Source organism: Heterostelium album, assembly GCF_000004825.1.
Source record: "Heterostelium album PN500 unplaced genomic scaffold PPL_scaffold2, whole genome shotgun sequence".
Taxonomy (NCBI): Eukaryota; Evosea; class Eumycetozoa; order Acytosteliales; family Acytosteliaceae; genus Heterostelium; species Heterostelium album.
This window is the reverse complement of record NW_008805064.1, coordinates 1,153,044-1,167,912: the sequence shown is the minus strand read 5'-3', so window position 1 is coordinate 1,167,912 and position 14,869 is coordinate 1,153,044. Positions and strand designations below refer to the sequence as shown.

Below are 14,869 nucleotides of genomic sequence, written 5' to 3'. Positions count from 1 at the left end.
TCATATGATTGTTGTTGAAAAATAAAAAAAAAATTGAAAAGGAATTTAAAAAAAAAACAAAACAAAGCAAAAAGAAATATCTAAATAATAATAAGAATTCATTCATTTTGCAATTGTTTTATTATTTTCTTTTGTTACCAATAAAAAATAAAGATACAGTTTGCGATTTAGTAGTAATAGTTGTAGTAGTAGAGTTTACCAATTCAGTTTACAGATACAATACAATTACAATACAATCATTTTGTTTCTTTTTAAGTATATATCATATCAACTATATTATATTGGTTGTTTTGTTTGTTTTGTTTGTTTGTTTTAGGTTTGGTAGGATAGGATTAGAGGGATTTTATTTGGATAAAGAATTGTACTATAGCAGTAGAAAAGATTAGATTATACGATTGATTCATCATCATGTTTTCAATTCACGGATTCATCTATTTTTAATAATAATAATAGTTGTAAAGTGAATAATAGATTGTAGTAATTAATATTTATAGATATATGCTCTGATGTATTTGCTTAAATGATTTCTATAATCAATTTTTATAAAAATATAATACAATAGTTGTGTTTTAAAATTATTAATTGGTTTCCATCAAAAACACAACTGCCACACTATCTATTCCACCCAAATCAAATACGATAACTTATTAAAACTCACACACAACACAACCACAACACACTTACTCACACTCACTCTTACAATCAAAACTAATCAAAGTCAAATTATCTAATCGAAAAATAACTTGTCACCCTACCATCATCGCCAAAATCACCATCATCATATCATCACAGGTTGATGCGCTCCATCATTAACCATATTTGATAATTTTAATTTATAAATATTCATATTTATAAAATAATAATAAATCATTATTTTATTACTAAATATTAAAAAAAAACATTTAAACAATTAAACATATTGTTTTGAAATTAAAATAGTATTTATAATTTCTTTTCCTTTAAAAAAAAAAGTATACATTACTAAAATAAATAATCATAACCTTACAATTATAATTTTGTATAAACAATCAAACACAATCCAATCATTAATATATCTTTGGATTCTAGGATTTTGACAAATTTCTTTCATTCTTCCAATTTGGACCAAAACCAAACACATTCAAATTCAGCATAAAACAAACATAAATTGCAAAAAAGTACATTACAAACAGCGCAACTTCTGTTGTTTTTAAGTACCTCAAGGCATTGTGTGTTGGACCTTTTTTGTTTTTTTTTCATGTTTTTTTTCCAAAATATACTATTTATTCATTTTTTTTGTTTTTAAAAGAAGTTAATTTGCTTATTTTCATTCTCTGACTGTTTTGACCAAGCAACAACAAACCAAACAGCATCTCTTGCATAAACAAAAAACAATTAATTTGGACCATTTTAATTAATAATTTAATTAACCACTGTTCTGTTTTTTTCTCGAAAAAAACTTTTTTTTTCTTTTCACAGATTAGATAATATTGATATACAGATAAGATAATATAGATAGTATAGAATATAGTATAGATAGATTAAGAAGAAATGTCAAACTATAACAGTAATTTACTTTTCAGTACACAAGTTACATATGAAGATAATTCTTCTACTTTTGTAAGTCTTATTATTATTATTATTATTGAAGAGAGTGTGAGAGTAATATCAAACTAATTCAATTCAATTTAATTCTCAAACATTATAATAAATATGTATAGTCTGCAGAACCATTGGATAATAGTTATGATGCATCGAATCCATTTGGTGGACAACAACAACAACAACAACCACCAGTAGTAGTTCAACAAAAAGTCAGTCCACCACCAGCATACCCATCGATTCAACCACAGTTTGCCACCACAGTTGTCTCCACACAACCAACTCCACACAATTCATTGAATCAATTTGATGTAAGTTTAATGATTTTAAAATTGATAAACACATATATGTGTGTTTTTTGTGTGTGTATCTATGATAATTAATAATGTATAATATATATTTGTGTGGTGGTTATTTTTATTATTATAGAGATTGAGTGTATCAGGTAATGGATTGAAAGATGAAAAGAGAACATCATTGCCAAATCAAATCAAGAATCAAATGGATATCACTGTAAAGGATCCAGAGAAGTTGGGTGATGGTATCAACTCATTCGTTACCTATAAGATATATACATTGGCATTCTTGGTGGATCGTCCAGACTACAAGAAGGAAACCACAGTCACAAGAAGATATTCCGATTTCCTCTGGTTGAGAAACGTTCTTAAAGAAACAAGAAGAGGAACAATCGTACCACCATTACCAGAGAAAGCAGTTCTAAGTAAGTAATAATAACAACAACAATCGAATTGTTTTATTGGAATGGAATATCAATATTAATATTAATTGTCATCATTTTGTATAAAAAAAAAAAAGATAAATTTAATAAGGAATTTGTAGAATCTAGAAGAAGAGAGTTGGAGAAATTCTTGAATAGAATTGCAGAGAGCGAATCATTGGTACATTCGAATGAGTTGACAATCTTTTTGGAGGGAACAGACGAGCAGATGGCAGCTGCAAGATCGGCCAGACCAGGCAACGATATGGAGAGCAGCACTGTGTTGTCGCCACCACAACAAGAGTCAAAGGGATTCGGAAAGATTACATCGTTCTTTGGTAATGCCGCCGCAAACATCTCAAACATTGCATCGGTACACTCGGTCAAGGAGATCGACCCATGGTTCGACGACAAGAAGAGCTACGTCGTGCAGCTCGACACCAACTTGAAGCGTTTGGCTGATACCGTCGGCAACGTCATTAGAAAGCGTCGTGATCTCGCATTCGCTCTCGCCGATTTCAGCAGCGCCGGTCTCACTTTTTCGTCGGGTGAGATCGCCCAATCGCAAGACATTGCCAACAGCGTGCAGCGCATGACACAGGTGCAGACCAACATCAAGAACGGCATGGAGGATCTCTCGAATGCCGAAGCATCGTTCTTTGAGGAGGGTCTCAGCGACTACATCAAGGTGTTGAACGCCGTCAAGGAGTTGTTGAATGATCGTCTCGACTCACTGTTGAGCTTCCAGAACTGGGAGAGAACCGTCGAGTCGCGACGTGACAAGCACGAGAAGCTCAAGCAAGCCGGCTCGATCAAGGCCGGTTCCTCTGAGAAGGAACTTGCCGACGGCCAAAAGAAGCTGGCCGAAGCCAAGCAGGAATACGAACGTGTGAGCGCCACCACCAAGATCGAATTGCAACGTTTCGACGCCAAACGAAACTACGAAGTCAAGAGAATCCTCAATTATGTTATCCGTTTGAATTTGGAACACTTCCTCAAGGCTTCCGACTGCTGGAAGGAATTCCTCACCGAGCAACACCAATACACCGATCCAAACTACGAAACCAACAAGGCCTCATGGGGATCCGCTCCAACACCCGTTGATCAACAATCAAACTCAAACAACAGTAACTCAAAATAATTTAATTTAATTCAATAATAATAACATTATACTATACTTTTTTCAGGGAAAATAAACAATAAAACTATACAATAAAACTAACTTTATAAACTAAAAACCACATTATACTATATTATAAAACTAATAAAAAGTAATTTTGTATATTACTTTTGAACTAATTTAATTTATTTTACTACTTTACTTTTAAAGTTGATTGAATAGATAGATATTTTAATTATTATTTCCAGAATCTCTGGCTTTAAAGGGGTGACCGGAGAGTTTGAAAAAAAAAAAAAAAAACTTTTGCCATCATAATGTTATCTATATGTATGTATAAATCCTAACTATAGTGATACTAACATTACAGCTAGTTAGATAGATAGCAATTGTGCTTTAAATTATTGGTTGGTTGGTTGGTTGGTTGGTTGTTGCTAAATACAAATATTATTATTATGATAATTTACTGATCCAAAAGTTTAATTTGATCTGAAATATCAACTCTACACATTGGACATTCATTTATACTGGCAGAACATATATAACAAGTAACACAATGAGTACATGGTAAAAAGCAAACATTTCTAACTCTTTCATAACAAATAATACATGTTTTAGATTGTATCTTATATTGAATAACGATAGTTAGTAACAAATCATGTTGTTTAAACCACAACAACAATAATCATAAATTACTTACTTGTTGAGATTGTAATTCATTCACTTTGTGTAGAGTATGTGTCAGTGTATTGCCAAGAGTTGAGAGTTGTTCGAGATCCATTTTCTTGAGGGTGTTTGGATCTCCTGTGAGTTTGTTGTTTTCCTCTTCGACCAGTTTCAGCTTGTCGACGATCGGTTTCATCTCGGTGGTCACTTTCTTGTTCTTCTCTTCTTGCAGACGTCTCTGCAGGTTGGTGATCTCATTGTCGATCGCTGTCTTTTCGTTTCGTACGCCGTTCAGCTCCTTCTTGAGTTGCTCCAGCTGTTTGTTCTGCTCGGCGTTGATTGCCTTCTGCCGCTCCGAATCACTCCTCAGACTCTCTTTGTCCTGATTAGACTTCTTGACACGATCGGCCCAGCTATCCAACTGTTGTTTCTGCTCGTCGACCTCCTTCCTTGCCTTTTGAACGTCGCGAGCCAGCAATTCTTTATTTCTATTGAGCACCTCCAACTCCTTTCTGATCTTATCATTCTGTTGGTTGACTTCTTCCAACTCTCTAATCACTTCCTCCTCATCTTTGCTTTTGTTGTTGTTATTGTCTCCATCTTGATCTTCATCATCGGCATCGTAATAATATTCATTATCATCTTGTTCTTCCTCGTTGTAACTCTCGTAGTTCTCTTCACCATCTTCATCATCATCGTCATCATAATCTCCATTCTCATCTATATACTCCTCTTCGTCGTCGTCATCATCTACTACATCTTCTTTCTCAGGAAACTCTGATATCTTTAATTGATTGTTGGCAAGCTGGGAGAATATCTTATCGTCAGTGGATGCATTCGCATAGATACCCTCTATCAAATGTTCAAGCTTATCACTCTCAAACACAAATGTATTTTTGCCTCTTAATTTCTTCTTATTCAAATTCAGCATATTAATAAATAAATATAATATATATAAAGAAACTAGTATTTAATTGATTGATTTAGACACACAGTAATAAATGAAAAAGAAAACAAAATTCTTAAATTAACTACTTTTTTTTTTTTTTTATGAAAAACATCAAATTGGTTTCTATACACCAATTAAAACAATTGTACATCAATCATATCACATATTAATACTACTTGTCTTGTTATTTCAAATTTCTAATGGATTGTAATTTTACAATTTAGGTAGATATTCATTCTGTCATTAATGTTTTTTTATTTATTTATTTATTTGTTTACTTTTTCACATATCTATAATATACATTGAAAAAGTAAATAGATGTGTGAATATCTCAAGATCTAGATCGATATGATATAGAATCTTTGTATTATCTTTTAAATTTTTGAGATATACTAAAGATTTTTTAAAAAATATCTCTTTGTTACGTTGCAAAAAACAAGTACCTCAAGTCTGTTATTGGAAAAGGCAAATTCTTACTTTTAACAAAAGTAAAAGAAAATTCTTCAGAGTTTGTTTTTCATGAGAAAACTATGTGTTTTTTTTGATCGATCTAAAAAACAAACATCCATTCATAACAATTTTTGTGCATCCCTCATTGAACATTGAATTGAAAAGTATTTTAGATTTTAAGAGATTCCACTGTCTCTCTCGTACTACGTAAGTTGACACTTTAATGCATTTTACAATGTTACAATGATTCATATTGTTTGTTATGGTGAAATTGAGGAACTTCCCATTAAACACAATAGAGCCGGCTTTTGGAGATTACATTTTCTTATGGTGTTGGTGGCAATTACTATTAAAATTCCTGTTCACACACTTTTTACAAAAACACAAATAACAACAGCAGCACAGCCAACAAGTTGCTTGAATAGTGGTTAACTACTATTTTCGCATTTTTTTTTTTTTTTTTTCAACCACCAAATTTTTTCTTTTTCTTTTTCGAAATTGATGACATTCTATGGCATATCCCTTCAAATTTTTGCACGAAAAATGAAATTTTTATTTTATTTTTTGGATTTTAATGGTTTTTTTTTGTTTTTAGCTTTTGCTGTTTTATCAGATAAATTGACAAATCAAATCAGAATGTTGCTATTGGGCCAATTTAATTCAATGTAGGTGGTCAAATTTTATCAATTTTAATTTCTCAAATCTAACCTTGTGGGGTTGCGGAACAACAAGTTTTTTTTTTCACTCGATTTTTTTTTTGTAGGTTGATGGGGCTGGAACTTATTATACCCTCAGATGAATTAAAATTTGACTTTTTTTCAAAGTTTTTTTTGCTTTTTCATTTGTTTTTGTGTGTTTATCTATGAGATGTTGACATTATCTGCTGATTCTGCCAGTAGAACGACAGGCAGGGTGACACACCAAACAAAAACATTAAAAAATCCCCCAAACCTAAAAAAATAACAAAAAAAAATAACAAAAATAAAAAACAAATTACTTTCAATTAAAAAAAGACAAACAAATCTCTCTCTGGTTTCATTCAATAACAATTGCAGTAATCAATCAAATCAAATCACCATCATCACCAACCAACAGTTTTGTTTTTAGTTTTAGGATTTTATTTTTACTTTTTTTTTTTTTCAAGTCTCTTCTCTTTATATATTATTTTCTACATTAGAATAAACGCAACAATAGTTTTGTGTCTGCAATATTCCACATATTTTTTTTAGAGAGAGACAAGTCGATATCACATTGGAATTCAGTCATCAACTTCAACCAATTTTGATCACTGCATCATCTTGCTTGAGATCTCTTCTATTCTATTGTCAAAAAGCAATAAACAACAAACAAATAACCACACACAACTTTTTTATTCATTTGCATAAAAACAAACAAACATCCACTATAGTCTCACCACACACTCACACTCACTCACTCAAATCTTCTATTTCTTCTAAATTGATCATCAAAAGTAAAAGTAATAAATCAAAATCAACCAACCAAAATTGTTTATTTTCAATTTTTTTTTAAAAGGAAGGAATATTAAATTACTATCAAATTTGGTTTGGTTTTGTTTATTTTATTAAAACCTATCTCTCTTTTTCTTTTTTTTTTTCCATTTCCAAAAAAAAAAAAAAAAAAACAGATCAAACAGATAAAACAAATTTTTTTTGGTAAACCATTAATTAAGGCGGCAACAATCAAAAAACATACATTTTTTAATTTCAAAACAAAAAAAAAAAAAGTAAAAAATTAAAAAAGTTAAAAAAGGTAAAAAAAAAATAACAATGGAACCCTCTTCACCCACTCCATCAGAGGGTCAAATCATCAATAATGTTATTGCCGAGGAGGAAATGGAGATAATATCATCGACACCCACACCCAATACCACTACCACCAATGTTCCGACTGCGCCAATTGTGGTTTCCACTGGTGGTGGCGGTGGTGCTCCGGCCGACAAACAAACGGGTGGTGTCCTCCGTTCCAATATTGGAAACAAAGCGAATTTCCATCCCTATAGAAAACAATCGGTTCCATTCGGAAATTTCAGTGGTGTCCAATCGCCAACCTCACCAAACTCATCGCCAAGCGGTGGTGCAACACCAACACAACCACAACAACAGCAACAACCACCCAATAGTTCGCCAAATGGCGGCGGCGGTGGCGTTGTTGTTATCTCCAATGGAAGCGGTACATCTACTTCTTCTTCTGCCGTTGCAACGACAACAACTCAGCAGCAAGTTGTTGTTTCCTCTCAACAACCAACTACTACTTCACCAATTACAGTAGCTTCCACCATAGCATCGCCATCTCAACAGAAAGCAACTTCACAACCACAAATCATTGCCACTGCCACAACTAGCACCTCTACCAATGGTAACAACAACAAAGAGTCCAAACAATTGATATCGCCAGCACAGATCGGTGGTAATGGATCATCATCTTCGCAATCCTCACAATCTTCACAATCACAATCACAATCGTCATCCTCTCAATCGTCACCTCCAACAATATCAACCACACCAAAATTATTAATAATCAATGGTATTTATCTTTAATCTATTGAAATCAACAACATCTTTTTACTTACTTTAATTTATATTCATTCACTCATTTTTTTTTTTAGATGAAGATATTGTAATTAATATCGATGAATCAGAGTTTGATAGTTATGATTTGGAACAGGATATATTGGAGAATGACAATGAGTCGTTGTTGAATACCGACGATGGTATTCTTAGATTCTACAGAAAGATGATGGCCATCTTGATAGGAATGAGAACTAAATCGATACTTTTCAGCCAGCAACAACAGTTCCTTGGACGTCTCTATTTCATTTTGATGGACAGCAACTACGAACCACTCTACGATGAGAACGGTGAGTTCCTCAGACACTCACGTCAACATAGCATCCACCACAACACGGCCATGCCTGAGCTAGGAGAATTCAAAGCGTTCCGTCTCGGTTACAAAACCAACGTGAACTCCTCTCACATCTATCGTGTGCCACTCTTCCTCAGCCATATCACGCGAGTCGTCATGCAGGCTCATCAATACGGTAGCGACGAGGACACTCACAACTCACGTGATAACACCAACCGCTACATTTTCAAGTCAAAGTGGTATTGGCATTTCTTGAATATGACTGTCGATAATTTCGTTTGTTCGTGTCACAAACAGAGTTCACCTTCATCCACATCGTCGTCCTCATCGTCGTCATCATCGTCGTCAACTGTTACCACCACAACTACCGTCACCACTGCTGCGCCAGTGTCCAATTCATCATCTTCATCATCGTCGAAATCACAACAACAACAACAATCGAAAGCTCCTTCACCACAACCTTCTCAAACAAGAATGGCTTCCTCACAACCACAAATCGTTCAATCCAAACCGGTTCCACAACAACAACAACAACAACAACATCAACAGATAGTAATAAGCCCAGCTTCATCCTCAAAGAAAACAAGCCAACAACAAGTTATCAATGCTTTACCACAACAACAGCTACAGCAGCAACAGCAAATAGGTGCCAAACAAATAATCACTCAGCCATCTATACCTTCAACCAAAATATCTGCCAATTCACAACAACCAATTCATCATCAACCAGTACCACCACAGGCGCAACAACAAGTAATTCACCACCAACAACAGCAACAACAAGCAATTCATCATCAACAACCACAGCCACAGGTGCAACAACAACAACAGATTTATCAACATCATTTCCAACAACAACCACAACAACCACAGGTACAACAACAACAACAAATACAACAATTACAACAGCAACAACAACAGCAATCAGTTAGAAATGGTGGAAACTATGCAAACTATAAATGGATAAGCAATAACAAGTCGGTACCATCACCAAGTGAGCAACAGCAGCAACAACAACCATCGCCACAAACTGAGTCACCAAGACAGACAGCATTCTATCCACCACCAGGCGGTTACACTATGGATAGTTCACCAAGAGTCAATCCAAACACCTATCCACCACCTCAACCAGCTACAGAATATCCATACTATGGCCAACAGAGACCTTTACAACAACCATCATCTCCTCCAACTCAACATCACCAACCATCACCAACAGCTGCACCACAATACCCCTATCCGGCACCACATTCACCACATAACTCTGGAAAATATAATAACAACACCGGTAGTCCAGTAACAACAAACAACAATAGCAACATAGTCATCAACAACAACAATAATAGCAACAATAACAACAATAATAATATGAGTTTCATTCCACCCACATTGAATATAAACAATTCAGGCAATGTGGAGGTTGCCTCTGAAATGATTACCATCTTCCAAGACATTATAAAGCAAGCACTCACCGCTCAACAACAGATTTTCAACCACCATTTTACTGCCATGAAACAGGAGCTACAATCGGTCTATGGATTCATCGGACAGTATCTCAATAATCAACAGCAACAAATGAAGCAACAATACCCATCTCCACCAGTAGGTTCACAACAACAGCCAGTTCCAATGCAAATTCAACAACAAGTACCACCACAACAACAACCACAAATTCAACAACAAGTACCACCACAACAAACTCCCCAGTTCAACTATAGTAATAACAACAACAATAATGTACAGCCAAATCCATCTACCAATTACGCACCACAACAACAACAATTTGACAATCAAATCCACCATGTTCAACAACGTATTCAAAAGAACTATCCTAAACAACAACAACAAGGACCAGTACAACAGCAACAAGTTCAACAAATACAAATTAATGAACATCCTGTTGTTTCATCTAGAAGTAAATCGGTAGTGACACCACCAATTCAACAACAACCACAACAACAACCACCACAAGTTCCACCTCAACCCATTTTACAATATCATATGACTCAACAATACCAACAGATGCCACCACCCGAAAAACCAAAGCATAGTCACAAGAAGAAAACCCAACAACAACAATCAATGCCACCTCCACCAACCGAAAATGTAATTGTGACTCAGCAACCAGTGACAGTGTCTCTCAACAAATTGTTTGACCAAAACAATTTGGAAGAGTGGGAAACGATTGAAGTGATCAGTCCAACCAAGTCATCGTCAAAGCCGACCAACACTCCACCAATCACCAGAACAACACATACTCCACTCCCACCACTGCCAATTATACAACAACAACAACCAACAACAACTACAACCACCACCACCACAACATCAACAATGGCAATGGATACAACTCAACCAAGTGGAGAAGCTGAAAGAGTAGCTGCCACTCATCCCAAACTCAAATCGAAATTGGCCAACTCACAACAACATCAACAGAATGTTGCCGCTGCTGCTGCCGCCGCTGCATCTTCACAACAGCAACAACAACAACTACAACTATCATCACAATCACAACCATCACAATCTCAACCAACACAATCACAGCCAACACAATCACAATCACAATCCACACAATCACAATCACAACCATCGCAAATCAGTGCAATCGATACCGACGACGATGAGATAATGATTCCGGCCAATTCGGGCGAAGATGAAATCGCCTTCAGAGATCGCTGGAGAAAGAAGATCTCCAATCTCAAAGACACTCTTCTGAGTACTCACAACGAATTTCAATTCAGTAAACGCCGTGACAAGTACTATCTCTGGGTGGCCGAATTCAACCGTCGCTACGGTGGAGCCAGTCCTCCAACCAGACTGATTCGTATCGACGACGATTTCCCATTGACATCCGACCAAGTACCTGCTTTCCTCCAAAGAAATAATTTATCATCAAAAAAGAGAGATAAGAAAAAGAAAAAATAAATTAAGCGAAATATAAATAAATAAAATATAATCAATAAATTAAAATTGAATTTTTAATATATATAATCAAAAATTTATTTATTACCAATTGAAATAAAAAAAGTGGAAAGAAATGAAAAATCATTCTGTATTTTTTTTTCTGGACATCATCAGCACAAATAATAAAAGATTACATTGTGTGTATCTATCAATCTCAAACTTAAATAGATCTATATTGTATATATTTATCCAATTATTATAGTGTATATACCCGATATAACACCCATTAAAAAATATATTAAATAATTAAAATGTATGGTTAAATTAATTTTAAAATTTTATATCAAACTGAAATGACAATATTGTTATGCTATCAGTAGTGAATGAAAAGATAATATGTCTAAAACATTACCACACTCACACACACATATACACAGAGAGTCACTCTCTTTTTTTGATTATGAAATAGTTGTGGGTAAAGTTACGAACAATATGTTTTCATATAGAACGAGCAGTATTTATTAAAATTGATCTCAAGATTTATACTATTTTACTATTCAATTGATTAATATGGTTATCATCTGAACGATTGGCCATCTAAAAACATATTGTATGGTGTATAGATTATAATCTATCTAAACTCCACAAATAGTAATGCAGCATACAAGTAGAAATTAATTATAACTCTTTTTATTTGGTCAGTGTCACTCTACCTTGTTTTCCATGCTTTTTAGTGTAGTTTCACTTTGTTGTTGTTGCTAGAGATATAATATACTATGCTACTATCTATTTTGGTCGGTCAGACAGTTAGTTGGTTGTACATATATTATATAACAATTGTTTGTTTTTTATCAAATATTTAAAAAACAATTTAAATTGGGAATTGTAGTAGTAGCAGCAGTAGCACTGGTTGTTTCTGTTTTTTTGTTTATTCCCTATTTAAATTTACGATGAGCTAAAGAAAAGTTATAGGCTTATCAATCTTTTTATAAAGCATTAGTTGCACTCTATTAGAATTGAATATATATTTATAATTCAATATTTTTTTAAAAAGACTTTTTTTTTTTCTTTTACACCTACCTAGTAATTATAATTATATATAAATAGATATATCATTTATCACACCAACAAACAATACAGTTACTATTATTATAGCAATGGACACTTCATTTACGGAATCACAAAACATCTATGATAACCCAGAGTTTTTCGAGAGATACAATACAACTTTTGATAGAGAATACAAAGAGGAAGAGATACAAACATGGGATGCCGGCGCTTTGGATTGGCCAAAGCTGAAACAAATGCTTCCAAAATCAATAAACGGTATGGACGTTGCCGATCTTGGATGTGGATTCGGCTATTTCTCGAGATGGGCTCATAAAAATGGTGCAAAATCAGTGGTTGGCTATGATCTCTCTGAAAACATGCTACAGAACGCCAGGAAACTAACAGGAGCAGGCTGTCCGTCTATTAAATTCATTAAAGAAGATATGGAGAACATCGAACTTCGTGACACATACGATCTAATCTTTAGTTCGCTGGCGATCCACTATGTATCGGACATTGGCAAGTTGTTTGGAAAGCTGGGCCGCGCTGTCAGGCCAGGTGGCTACCTGGTGTTCTCTGTAGAACATCCCATTATGACTGCACCGTTGGAGCCTCAGACCGATCCGAATCAATATCACATCGATAACTACTTTACGGAAGGCAAGCGAGAGACCAATTGGCTGATGAGTGGCATCATTAAATATCATAGAACCTGTGCAACGTTGATCAACGGATTGATCAAGGAAGGCTTCCGACTGAATGAAATAGATGAATGGGCAGTATCCAACCAATACATAATAGCGAATCCACAAGATAGAATAGACTTCCACAGACCAAGATTTTTATATCTATCGTTCACCAAGTGTTGAGGGAGACAGACAGAGAGAAAGAAACTTTTTCTTTTTTTGAAAGAAAAAGTTTTTTTTAAATCAACAATAACCAATAGATTACTAGTTAAAATGGGGGATGTTTTGTTGATCATGTGTGTTAGTGTACCTTTTGTGGACCACACATTATTTTGTATCTTATCACTATTTGATACGAGAGTTGTATTTTTTACTTTTTAGGAAAAAAGAAAAACAAATAAACAATATTTTTTTCTTCTTTTAGGTGGTTAACTTGGACCAACAAAAAACAACACCATTTTCATCTTCTTCTTGGAAAACACAAATATATTTGGTGAACTAATAAATTTATTAGTTTATCATATCGGGTGTTAATGATTTAAAGTTGGTTGATTGAAATAAAAGGAGGTTGTGCTCTTCAATTTCTTTCAAAAAAAAAAAAATAATATCTCAATTTTAATTGAATGGTTTACAATTCAAATGAAATGTCTCACGTGTTCCTAAAATAAAATTCAAAAGATTGGTAATGTCTTTTTTGTTTCTATGATTTAATCACACCTTTTTGAAAAGTTTATTTTGGTATTGATTTAGCAGGGTGACAAATCAGATTTTGTGCGATTGGAATAAGATCAGCCTCTATGAGTTGAGCGATCAAATTGTATGGGGGAGACTCTTGTTAAATCATCACAACAAAGTTGTAAAAACAAAAAAAAATTAAGCATAAATTGTTTTTCTTTGTTTATTGATTGTTTGAGAAGACCTGAGATGTCATCTCTTGATTTGGGGGTGTGTTTTTTTGGTTCCTTTTAAAAAAAATAAAATTAATTTTTGATTAAATTTTTTGATTTTGTTTTTTTACAGAATAATTCCTTTCAAACCGTTCTCATCTTTGGTCACATTCAGTCAAAATAATGTGATCCCAATTTATTTTGACTGACATTGTAAAAGTTTCGGATTAATTTATGTTCGTCGCTCGAGATAACATCTCAATCTAAAAATACAATAGTATAGAGTTTTCATTGGTCTCTCTTATAAAACTTTTTGCAGGACGCTTTATAAAATAATAATCAATCAACAGAAGTGTTTAATTAATAATAATACTATAGGTCATTGAATTGTGTACTGAGCAGTTATGCTGATCAACAACAAGCAAACCTTACTTTGTTTTTTTCAGTCAGAGAATGAGTGGTGTGGCTGTTTAGTGAAAAAAAAAACAAAAAAAAGAGAAGGAAAGTATAAACCATCTAATTCATTCATATCTATTAATAATAAAATAAATCAATTAAAATAAAAATAAAATAAAATAAAAAAGTCAAAGAGGTGTTTTGTTTCTTCACCAAGCTTCACTCATTACATTACACAAATCATCATCCATCAAACAAGGTTTTCATAGAGCTGAAGGAGATCAGTATTTCTAAAAAAGAGATACTCGCTTTCAATTCTCATACCTCCACCTCTTCAAAATTTATACCCTTTTTAATTCAACTAAACAAACAAATCACATTTTGACCACCACCTCATTACAAAGTGATCAATCAACTTTTTTGTCAGATTTTAAAGGTGCTGAAAAATACACAACACCGCTGTGTGTTTTTTTTCCAATATAAGATCTTTCCTTTAAAATCAAACATCTGTTTTAAATAATTTAAATTAATATTTTATTATTGATTCTTTATTCTCATTCTCATTCTTCACATTTATTATAT

General features: G+C 33.7%; 4 protein-coding genes across 4 annotated transcripts; 3 read left to right on the top strand and 1 right to left on the bottom strand.

Moving 5' to 3' along the window:
* Window positions 1–1,530: 1,530 nt before the first annotated feature.
* On the top strand, window positions 1,531–3,440 carry vps5 (Phox domain-containing protein; the record flags this gene model as incomplete). Its single annotated transcript, XM_020572783.1, has 4 exons — window positions 1,531–1,599; window positions 1,701–1,892; window positions 2,011–2,302; window positions 2,398–3,440. The coding sequence occupies 4 exons, from the start codon at window positions 1,531–1,533 to the stop codon at window positions 3,438–3,440; spliced, it is 1,596 nt and encodes a 531-aa protein (XP_020436900.1).
* A 64-nt stretch (window positions 3,441–3,504) lies between these two features.
* Window positions 3,505–5,013, bottom strand: PPL_01780 (uncharacterized protein; the record flags this gene model as incomplete). Its single annotated transcript, XM_020572782.1, has 3 exons — window positions 3,505–3,547; window positions 3,884–4,041; window positions 4,117–5,013. The coding sequence occupies 3 exons, from the start codon at window positions 5,011–5,013 to the stop codon at window positions 3,505–3,507; spliced, it is 1,098 nt and encodes a 365-aa protein (XP_020436899.1).
* Window positions 5,014–7,268: 2,255 nt separating this feature from the next.
* Window positions 7,269–11,289, top strand: PPL_01779 (uncharacterized protein; the record flags this gene model as incomplete). Its single annotated transcript, XM_020572781.1, has 2 exons — window positions 7,269–8,025; window positions 8,108–11,289. 2 exons carry the CDS (start codon window positions 7,269–7,271, stop codon window positions 11,287–11,289), a joined length of 3,939 nt encoding a protein of 1,312 aa, XP_020436898.1.
* Window positions 11,290–11,760: 471 nt separating this feature from the next.
* On the top strand, window positions 11,761–14,581 carry PPL_01778 (class I SAM-dependent methyltransferase; the record flags this gene model as incomplete). Its single annotated transcript, XM_020572780.1, has 4 exons — window positions 11,761–11,782; window positions 12,424–12,978; window positions 13,120–13,180; window positions 14,476–14,581. The coding sequence occupies 4 exons, from the start codon at window positions 11,761–11,763 to the stop codon at window positions 14,579–14,581; spliced, it is 744 nt and encodes a 247-aa protein (XP_020436897.1).
* Window positions 14,582–14,869: the final 288 nt, after the last annotated feature.